The following is an 11,191-nucleotide window of genomic DNA, read 5'->3' on the forward strand; positions in this document are numbered from 1 at the left end:
ACGCTACAGACAGGAAGGGAGGGCTGAGGAAGGTTTCGGGATAGCAGTGACTGCAGATGTCACATCAGCAGAGGGACATGGCCCAGAGCTGGCCCAGGAGGTGGCTCACATCGGAGGTTGCACTTCTCTGTGAGAGAGATCCGCAGGTAACTGTGCTGCCGGCCAAAGCTGTCCGTGAGGAAGGCAGAGAAGGGAGCGGCATGCTTCCGAAGGAACTTCAGTCTCATGGACAGCTCCTGCAAGGACAGGGACATGATGAAGCTAGGAGCCCTTGGTTGGCTCTGTGGCCCTGAGGAGAACTGAGGGAGCCCAGAGGTGGGCCGCCTCTCCCTTAGCTTTCACGGTACCTCCAGCCCTCCAGTTATCCACAGTAACCAGGACTGTTCCTCTCCCTGGCAGACTGAAGGATGGGCCCACCGCTGAGACTGTGCAGACATCTTCCCACCAGGAGTCAGCCCGAGCCGGGTGCTTTCAAGCTGGAGGCTGAGTGCTGGCAAGTCTAGGGCCTTCTTTACACAGTCCCTATCCTTTTCCTTCCTTACCCAGTGCCAAAAGGAAGGACTTGCCAGCCACTGTGTGAGGCCTGGGGGGAGAGATTGCTGCAAGCAGCTCCAGCTACCTAGGAACCAGGTTTGGGGAAGAACGGCACCTTCTTATTCACCACCAGCCACAGGGAATCCAGTCATTAGTGAATCACTCCAGGTTCCAGTTCTCGGTGGCTGAGGTGTTCTTCCCTCCAACTTAATACGTGATTGTGCAAAGGCTGGGGAGGAGCCAAATAAATCCAGGAACAGGGATGAGAGGACCAAGGGACATGACTCAGCAGAAACCTGAGCGCAAGCCTGGCCATGGAGTAACTAAGGGGCTGGCCATTTGCCCAACCTGCCAACACACACCCTTCCCTCCTAGCTGGCCAAGCAAATTTATCATTTGGATACAGCAAGCCCCATCCCCGGACTCTTCTCCTCCCACACCTCATGACCCCACCCCACTTTCCTCAGTCTCCTGGGGGCGGGCACAACCCTCTCCCATCCAAGGAGTCCAATGTTGACCACAGTAAGTCAAACTGCTGTGTAACATGTAGGCCTGCCGCTAATCCTGTGAGGAAAATGATAGAAGCAAACCCAGCTGCAGAGTCACTTCCAGAGAGGTCTTGCCCTGTACAAGGCTCTTGCTGCAGGCAGCCCATCAGATTTACCACAGAGCTTCCAAGACAGCTGGAGAGTCCTGCCCCCAAGAGTGACTTCCTCTGGTGTGTGAACTCTGCACAAGGCAGCCAGGAAGCTTTTAATCCAGGAGTGGCAATCCTGGTTCTGAGCACAGATTTTGGAGCAGGTAAACCTGAATTACAAACCTGGTGCTAGCTACTGACCGAGCACCTGCATCCTCTTAAGTTCCAGGCATGCCCCTGCCTTTGGATGTTGCAACCCAATGTTGTCATCTACAAAGAACCACACAACTATGTTAAAAAAAAAAAAAAAAGATAAAAGTTTTCAGTTGTGGCTTTGTGTTGGGCTGCACCTCAAGCTATCTTGGGGTAGAGGTGGCTTGTAGGTTGTGTAATTGGCATGCTAGAAGAACTGAGGACATTCTAGAGAGATGCTGTGTCCCTCACTGTCTGGACTGTAGCAACAAGGTATCCCAGCAAATTGGAATCCCCCCAGAGTCTCATGCTGAGAGAAAGAAAAGATGCCAGCCAGAGGGGGGCCTTGTCTTCTTACAGAGATCTCACTGTGTCCTGCCAGACCACTTCTCAGGGAAGACTGGATGAGACAATGGTGAGTCAATGATGGACAGGGCCACACTTTGACCAGGGCTGCTCAACTATACACACCTCCTGACTTCTGCTTAAAACTAAACCTCATGTCAGAACCCCAGAGGTGGATTTGTAGGGGGAGGTGTCCACTGAGTCTCTCTGTCCCTCTTCCCAGTATGGCCACACTGAATAAAACTATTCTTTTTCTGCTTATCACTATTAATTTGACTCATGTGGCTTCTTGAGGATGGTGGCCAAGCCTGGCTTGCTCCAGCTGGGCACAGGCTCTGACATGACTGCAGTAACAGTCGGCCTGCTCAGCCTTCTCTTCTGCAAAGAGAAGACAATCCCATCTAACTCAACTGAAGGCTCCCTTGCAGACACTGGCAACAAGCCACCTCCATCTGTGACTGTTAACACTGTCAACTTGGCCTGACCTAGGAGACAAGCCCCTCTAGGCAAAGGAGAGATGATCTAGATTAGATTAGTTGAGGTGGGAAGTGCCTGCTTGACAAGCATAAGGACCTGCATCAATCCCTAGAACCCATGTTTAAAAAGCTAAGGAGAGAGCTCTGGTGCTCACTGGCTAGCCAGCCGACCCAAATCGGCAAGCCCTGGTTCCCAATAAAACACCTTGTCTCAAAAACAACGTGGACAACAACTGAGGAGAGACACCCAAGACTGCCTTCTGGCTTCCAAACACAGGGCACGTGCACGTGAACAACACACACACACACACACACACACACACACACACACACACACACTTTAAAACTGTTGAATAAAAGCTACCCAAGCTTGATTATAGGGCCCTCTCCCCCATGACCTGAGAGTGGGGGTCTTTAAATCTCAGGCTCCAGCGTAGTCCACTCCCCTAAGACTCGGATTTTAAGGATCTGGGCAGGTTGGAAGTGAAGAGGAAAGACCTCCCAGCACTGTCCTCCCTGCCCCCAGCACTGTCCTCCCTGCTCCTCCCCCAGCACTGTCCTCCCTGCCCCCAGCACTGTCCTCCCTGCTCCTCCCCCAGCACTGTCCTCCCTGCCCCTCCCCCAGCACTGTCCTCCCTGCCCCCAGCACTGTCCTCCCTGCCCCCAGCACTGTCCTCCCTGCTCCTCCCCCAGCACTGTCCTCCCTGCCCCTCCCCCAGCACTGTCCTCCCTGCCCCTCCCCCAGCACTGTCCTCCCTGCTCCTCCCCCAGCACTGTCCTCCCTGCTCCTCCCCCAGCACTGTCCTCCCTGCTCCTCCCCCAGCACTGTCCTCCCTGCCCCCAGCACTGTCCTCCCTGCTCCTCCCCCAGCACTGTCCTCCCTGCTCCTCCCCCAGCACTGTCCTTCCTGCTCCTCCCCCAGCACTGTCCTCCCTGCCCCCAACACCACCGCTCTGCCTTCTCCTACACCTACTTTCTGTCTTCAACACCCACTTGCCAGCCTCTGGTCTTCTCTGGCACTCTGAACATCTAGGCAACTTTGCCTTACCCAGTCACCCCACCCTTTTACCCCACCACAGAGAGCAGGCTCAGACCTCAGCCTCCAGGAGGTCAGAAGAGAGTTCCAGAGAACGAAAGGGTATACCTGAATTGAGCTAAATCCTTTAGGAAAGATGTCTGGCCCTCTGCGGTCTTCGATTTCCTCGGCATCTGTGAAAGCTGCCTGCCTGTCTTTAGAGTGACCCAAGGCCCCTCTCCATTCTCCCCATGGCCAGCTCCCATGTAAGACTCACTTCTCTTTCATCCCCACACCATGAAACACAGGATGTCCAGTGAGCATCCACATGGCTCTCTACCTAGGACCACCAGCCCTGGGGAGGGCAGGCAGAGGGTCCCTGCAAGAAAGGAGGGCAGGATGGGGGTCCTGGACGATCACACCTCTGCTCCTGCCCACTGGCAGTTCTGTTAAGGAGGTGAATACATAATTTCACCTCACCTCTAAGATTCTCTTTCAGAGTCCCATCCCCTATGCTCCTCGAAGAGGTGAGTGTAAAGCCTCTGGATTTACAGAAAGCAAGGAAAAGTGAGAGCTCAGACTAGAAATCAGATAAAATTAGAGACCAGCAAAAGATCATAGGTCTCCTTACATCTCACTGTTCCACCTAACACATTTAATGTGCTTCAAGCAGCCAAGACCATTTGCTGACTTGGCTGGCTGCATGCACTGTGGGAAGCTGTGGAAATACCTAGAAAGGCTGAGGGAGTCCTAGTATCCAGGGACTTTCAACTGGTGGAACACAGTGGCAACTAAGATATTCAGAATGCAATGTCTGACGGCACAGTTGACAGAAGGATACTTGTCCAGGTAGGAGGGGCCTAACAGGCCTTACCACAACATCTGCCACAGGCTGAATGAATCAATAATCACCACACATCAATACAACGGGACCTGTGTTCACCAGGCTCTGAGTGTACAGATTAACACACATGAACACGTAAGCTCTATGACATTCTATGATGAAGACATTAACACCCCTACCCTACAAAACACAGGCCCTGATTCTCTGAGACAAGAGTCACATGACTAATAAGGTGTGGGACTCATTCAGACCCTGGGACTCATTCAGACCCCAGGATTCTGCTCTGGAGCCTGGGCCCTTCTGCTATATCACTCATGCCCTCACCATATAAAAGACCTGGTACAGCATCTGGGGAAGAGGGCTAGCACAGGTCTTCTTGGGGTTTAAGTACCTGCTGCTCTGCCTCACAGCGACATGAGAGTTACCTGAGCTCGAAAGGCCATCAGTTAGTCATGTTGCACAGGCCCTCTCACATAAAGTACAAAATAAATTATGAGGAAGAAGAAAATTCTTTTTGCTAGTATTGTTTTTAAAGCTCTCATAGTGGCCTTGGCTTCCCTAGCTTTTCACTCAAGCAAGCACAAAGTTCAAGGGTTTGAATATCCCTGTAATAATAAGCCTGCTTTATCTGTGGATTCCGGAGAGGCAGGTCTGAGGAAGTGAGCACTCTGGCAGAAGTCCACCTGTGTCTTGAGCAAGACAGGAGCAGGAGCGTCAAATATTATGAAACTCAAGAGTCCCAGGACATAAAGCCTTGTCCTGGAAAACAAGGAGAAGTAGAAGGAGCTATAGGAAAATGAACGGGCCACCCTTGCAAATGTTTCCCTAACCATGCAGGAACAGAGTGGTATAATGGGGGGGCTGAAGGACCCTGCCCCCACTAGGAAGACAAGCAGGAACTCCTACCCTAGAGCTTAGTCTTGCTTTGTTCCTGACTAAAAATGGGCAGAGCCCTCCCAAGAGAAACAGGATAGATCACAGAGCCCTGCCACTACAAAGTGAAAACCGACTGTGGGCGGCACCTGGATAACATTTTTTTTTTTTTTTAGTACTTGTCACACTAAGAAGAAGGTGTCCTGGCCATACTTGACTATGTATTGGCACCCTCCACTCAGGAATTGGGGGAAAAATGTTTAAAAGGTTCGGTGTCAGGGAAGGCTAAAACAGCTCATTGGGACCTAAGTCTCACTCCCGGGTGGCCCCTGTTTCCTGCATCGCAGAGACCTATTAGAAAGTGGCACAGCCGGGGTAAGGGAGTTCAAGGGAAACTCTGAGGAGTCCCTCCCGCTGGGCAGGAGTGAACTCAGCAACCTCTCAGCGAATGCCCTGGGTCGTCCCCAGCAGAGGCCTCCAGGACAGGACAGGGTGCTCTCTCCCCCTTCAGGGTGGCACGCTTGGATCGCCCTCCAGTTAGGTGAGTGCAGGCGGGCGGGGTGGGCTCACCTCCCTGGCAGGTCTCGAGGGCTCCCCGGGGCGGGGCTGCGTCACCGGAGCTCCTGAGCTGCAGCCCCGGGTGCTGAACTTCAGGAGCTGCCGCAGCATCCGGAAGGCAGACCGCGCGGCCATGAAGCTAGCAAAGGGAAGTGCCTGGACTGGAGTGGGCCTCTGGAGCGCAGTAGCCCGGGACCAGACTCGGGTCACTTAGGAGGGGAGGAGCGGAAGGCGGTGATCAAACAGCCAATCAGCGAGAGCGCCGCTCCGCGTGGCCCCCTGGAAGTTGTAGTCCACTCGCTCTGCCCCCTTCAAGGCTGGAGGCATGTTCTCGTGCAGAAGTGTCATGCCTGGGAGAGCTAGGCTCTTTTCCTTCAGCTTTGCCTCATCTTGGACTTAAGCATTGTTTAGATGCAAAATGTAAGGTGGTGGCATAAAAACTTTTATGCAAGTTATATTTATTTTTTTCATATTCCTAATAAAATTTCTTAAACAGTTTTTGTTGTTGTGTTGAGACCCTACACAGGAACTCACTCTGTAGCCGTGGCTGGCCCAGAAATGGCTTTGTAGACCAGGGTGGCCTCAAATTTATAGATAGCCTCCTGCCTCTGCTTCCTGAGTGCTAAGAGTACAGGCGTTCACCACTGGGCCTAGAAAAGGGGAAGGAAAAAAATTTTAATGTTATGTGGTGGGCTACCCTCTGGGTGTTGGGCCTCTGGAAGAGCAGCCGGGCCTCTTAACCACCTAACCATCTTTTTAGCCCCTTAAATTATTTTTTAAGTTAGCATACAACATAGTGGGTTTCATTATGACATATTCTTAAATCATGTGATATTTCAATGTAAAATATTAAAAACCCACCAGTGAAATATCAATATTTTTATTTAAAAACATCCATTTCTCTCATTCCCTTCACTTTACCGTCCTCTAGGCCCTGCTTGTAGAACAACGAGCTCAGCTCCCTTTTCATACACACTTCTCTAATTGTGCCCCCTGTAGATCAATAATCTTGGCTTCTCCATTCAAAAAAGGTTACATGAGGGGAAGACACAAAAGAGTGGAGCTCCTCCCTACACACAGTACTCTGGGATAACCGCCAATACCATGACCTAGTGTGGATAGAAAGCCCATTTAGCGATTAAGGAGAGACTGTCAGAGAGGCTTGGTGGTTTTTCCAAAGCTGTGTAGCTGATAGGCGCTTTCAAATCCAGTATAACCTGACTCCTGCAACTGATTGTGTAACTGAGATTCACTGTGTGAGGAGGGTTAGGATGCAGTGAGAATTAGTCTAAGATATTGGAGTTCTTTCACTCAGTAATAAGAATAGTTATGCTGGGTCAGGCACGGTGATGTACATCTGTTATCCCAACACACAGGAGGCTAAACGCAGGATTATTGTGAGTCTTGGCCATAGTCATCGCCTAGCTAGTATGGGCCACATGGTGAACCCCATCTCAAAGGGAAAAAAAGAGAGTGTGCTATTCTCAAACCTGATAATCCAGTGTACTCAAAACTCTACTGCTATGAGATCAGAAGAAGCAATAGCCAGTATAGAGCATCAGTGAGCTGTGTGTTTGGAAGTGGGAACATGACCTATCATCTGGCAGAACTGACAGATTCCTGGGACAGGAAAGAACAACTGAACATAACTGACTTTGACAAACACAGGCTGGTTATTGTGAAAGCAAGGATGCTTTTAGCCTTGTAGCTGGATCTGCCTTCTCTTAAGTGTTTCATACCATTTGAACTTTGAGCAGTATCATGAAAAGAAGTCAGCATGAACTTCATTGGATTTGGTGGGACATATCGGTCAAAAGACTATCTGCAAAGGGCCTGGAGATCCACAGACAATGGCTGAAATGCTAAGGCTAGCTGTGCATGCATGGTTTTCAGGAGAACTGGAAGTGGAGGTGAGAACAATAAAACCCATTTGTTTGCAGGTATGAAGCTTGGAAAGCCTTCAAGAGAACATCCAATCCAGGGGAAAGTCATTGACACGATGGATTCAATCTAGGAACAAGTCCCTAGAATTCAGAAGCAGATGCCTCAGCGGGATGCTTTTTGAAAGGGCCACACCCTGCCACTAAAAGCAAGTCCTGTAGCCACACCTTCTCAGAGGAGACACTGAGTGTCCCCACAGAGAAGGGAAAGTCACATTGGTGCTCAGAAAATCACCTGCCACAGGAACACTTTCCCATGCACTTCCATGGATTACATGAGGTGACCCAATATCCTAGGGGGACTTACGTTAATTGCAGACACTCTCATCACATGCTGAACCAGCCATGGAGGCCTTAGATGTGTATACCAATCTTGGTGTTGTGGAAATTCATTCCCTGGGTAGAGTAAGTCTACCCTCTTCTCCTAAGATTTGTCCTCCTAATGACAAGCCAAATAAGAGTCTACCAAAATTCGACCTGGCAAACAAAGAGTTTATTGCACTCACGTTGCTTACATGGTGTAGTGAGGGGTTCTCCACAGAGCAAAGTGGACCTCCAAGCAGAAGCGCTGGAAAGTCTTGAGCTGGCATGAATGGTGGCTTCCCCACGGCTATGTGGAAGGAGCCCTCCTCCTCCAACCGTTCCAAGACTGCGTACTCTAGCACCTCCCAAGACATACTGGAGCCACATGTGGTTAGGGAAGAATGACATACAAATACCCAGGAGGAAAAGCTGGGCCTAAGTGAGGGTCCTGTGGCCCCTCCTCCTCCTTCCTCCTCCTTCCTCCTCCTGAGTTACTGTCAATAGGGTCCACTTCCTGGTGGGGGTGGACTCTTGCAAGCAAGCAGGCCTGGTCTAAGGAAGATGGCAGCTGTTCTGCTCAGAGGACTGAGTTCTACAACTCCTGGCCCCAGGTTCATGAAGGGTTGATGCCGGGAATCGCTTGTTTTATGCCTTCACAATGGAAGATGAATGCAATGTGGGATTTCCATGAATAGTCGCCACTATTTCATTTAAAGACATTGCCTCTTACATCACAAGGAGACACTCATTGGTATCTGTCTTGGGGTGTTTCGTTCTCTGTTTGCCTCACCTTTACTTGACATTTATCCCACCTGAATTTTCCCTGCTCCCTCACTAAGAGGTCAACTCCATATATCCTCCAGTTTGCTTTCAGGCTTCTGCTTGGGTCCCACTGATGGAAGGCACACATTGGTTAAATATGGTTGGAAAAATTACTGGGCAGAGATGGAGGCAAGACACTGGCATTTCTGGGACTCCTTCATGGAGCTCTTGCTGCTGCTGTGGGAACTGGTGAGGCCGAGAGCACTCTGTGCCAAGTTCCCCTCTGGGGCAGACAGGGAGGAGTGTGCCAGCGTGAAGGATGCCAGAGAGGAACTGAGAGGAACCCTGACTCCGCACGAGGGGATCTGATTGCCAGCCCACACTTGCAATACATTCATAGCTGAGCCTAAAGCCATTGCTTAACTTCTCTGGCTTCACCCTGTGTGTCTATGGGAAAGTCACGCAGCTGTTTATCTTTACCCTTCCACAGGGTGGTAGCTATGATTTAAGAAAAACAGAAAAGAGAAATCTAAGATAAATCAAAAGAGACTAAGGAACTGGTCAATGGTCACATAGATATGAAGTGGCAAAGCTGAGACTTGAACCCAGGGCATGGCAGACTGCAGGCCTGAAACACCATGTTCTTGCCCTGACCACACGCTTGCAAATAGTTCCTTTCATAAACTCTCTTCCAGGGTCTCTCACCCTCTGCACTCAGCCATCTTACATAATAGCTAAGAAAAACTCTCTAAAAAAAGATGTGTGTGTGTATGTGTGTGTGTGTGTGTGTGTGTGTGTGTGTGTGTGTGTGTGTGTGTACAGGTGCCAACAGAAGCCAGAAGGGGGTGTCAAATCTCCTGGAGCTAGAATTACAAGTGGTTGTGAGCCACCCTACATGAGTGCTGGGAACCAAACTCAGGTCCTCTAAGAAAAACAGCAAGTGCTCTTAACCACTGAACTACCTTTCCAGACCCATAATCGATATTTTAATCTACTTCACAAATCATTTTCTTAACTATGTGTGCCCTAGAACATGTTACAAACCTAAAGTATGGACAGTAAGCCAAAACCCCAAATGCCCGCATTGGCAGTCCTGTAGCCTGGCACCTCCCAGGTAGGTCTAAAGTTCACTGCTGGCATGTAGGGCAATTCCCCCAACAGCACACTGTACATAATTAATAAGTGGGGAGGAACAATGATGGTACAGGTCATACAAGAAGAGCCAAGGACTCGAGCTCACTGCTTGAAATGGCTCACAGGGCTTAATCAGTGGGAAGAAAACGAACGAGTGAACTAGAATGACACTGCTCTTGCTCCTCCCTCGCTTATGCAACCCTGGGTCCAAGGGCAGAGGCTGTGGGCACTTCCACTCTTCCAGTTCCCACTCTTTTTTTTTTTTTTTCTTTTTTGAAACAGGGTTTCTCTGTAGCTTTGCGCCTTTCCTGGATCTCACTCTGTAGCCCAGGCTGGCCTCGAACTCACAAAGATCCGCCTGCCTCTGCCTCCCGAGTGCTGGGATTAAAGGCATATGCCACCATGGCCCGGCTCAGTTCCCACTCTTGATCCAGGCTTACACTGCAGGAAGAGAAGCCAAGCCAAGCCAGGCTTTTATCTGCCACTCAGCTGGCTGTGTCCAGTCTCCTTACCGCTACAAGGTCTCATGGACTTCAGCCAGCTCACACTCTCTCACTTGCTTATGCCTACCCTAGCTCGGTACATTTCAAAAGGCCTCGACCTTCCCCAACTTTAACTCTGGTTCGGCAACTTTGCTGAAGGAGCAAAGGAGTCATGGGTGGGGTTGGCATGCCAGGCATCTGTACCTAGTGCCCTGCCCACACTCTGCAGGTCTTCCAGAGTTCAAGACAGCTGCCATGGGCAGAACCACAGCATAGTGAGCTGTGGCCTTCTTGCATGTTGAGGGTTTTGCCCCAAGAAGTTGATTGGCAAATGTCTTGGCAGGGCACTTGCCTTCAGGGGAACTCCACAACAAGGAATGGAGTTGGGGGATAGATGGTTTCCAGAGTTCCTCAGAGGTCCAGGAAAGCTTAGCCTTAGGAGTGCACCAAAGTCTTGCCCAAGAGTGCCAGCTTTCCTTCCCATTCTCCCTGTCTCCCTTGTGCCCTCATTGGTTATTATTGCACCCACACCCCGAAAAAAAAGCAGCAGTTCTCACGTGCTTGTCTGAGTCAGTAGCTGGAGAAATACAAACTAAAAGACGGTGACTGGAAAGGGAATTATCTACAACCGCCTTGCCTCTTTTCTACTCCAATGTCCTTGTCCACCTTGTTTCTGATCCTGTCACTACAAACCACCCAATACTTCCTGTGAGATTGTCCCATCACAACACTCTCTCCTTGGAACTCATCGGCTCCTGGGACGGACCCCTCCCTCACTTTCTGCCTACCACGTTTGCCATGAGCTGGTTCAAGGGGTGTGCCATCTTCACTTTGCCCCTGAAGAGTGCATGCCCACAGGGCTCCACCTCATCTCTCCTGCATTCTCACTTGGCATTGCTGAAAGGTCTCACCAACTTCAGTAGCTTTGATGGCAGCTAATGCCATGTTTTAAGCATTCTCTTGCTGTGTTCATCTGCTGGACGGAACCCTGGCTTAGACCATGGGTGGTCACCTAAGCATGCCCTCAGCTAAGGATTCATGGCAGAACCTTTTCCTCTGAAGACACTTGGCAGAGAGAAGGAAGGGAGGAGGTGGG

General features: G+C 50.5%; 1 protein-coding gene across 1 annotated transcript in view; it reads right to left on the reverse strand.

Moving 5' to 3' along the window:
- Mocs1 (molybdenum cofactor synthesis 1) overlaps positions 1-5,674 on the reverse strand; it is a 13,479-nt gene extending 7,805 nt beyond the window's left edge. Inside the window, exons 1-2 of the mRNA XM_036168065.1 lie at positions 5,487-5,674; positions 64-236 (exon numbers count right to left, since the gene is read on the reverse strand). Of these exons, the coding sequence (XP_036023958.1) occupies positions 64-236; positions 5,487-5,609 (296 nt within the window). The 5' untranslated portion in view covers positions 5,610-5,674. The remainder of the gene's footprint in view (positions 1-63; positions 237-5,486) is intronic.
- Between the last annotated feature and the right edge of the window lie 5,517 nt (positions 5,675-11,191).

This window comes from Onychomys torridus, chromosome 18 (assembly GCF_903995425.1).
Source record: "Onychomys torridus chromosome 18, mOncTor1.1, whole genome shotgun sequence".
In the NCBI taxonomy this organism is placed as follows: Eukaryota; Metazoa; Chordata; class Mammalia; order Rodentia; family Cricetidae; genus Onychomys; species Onychomys torridus.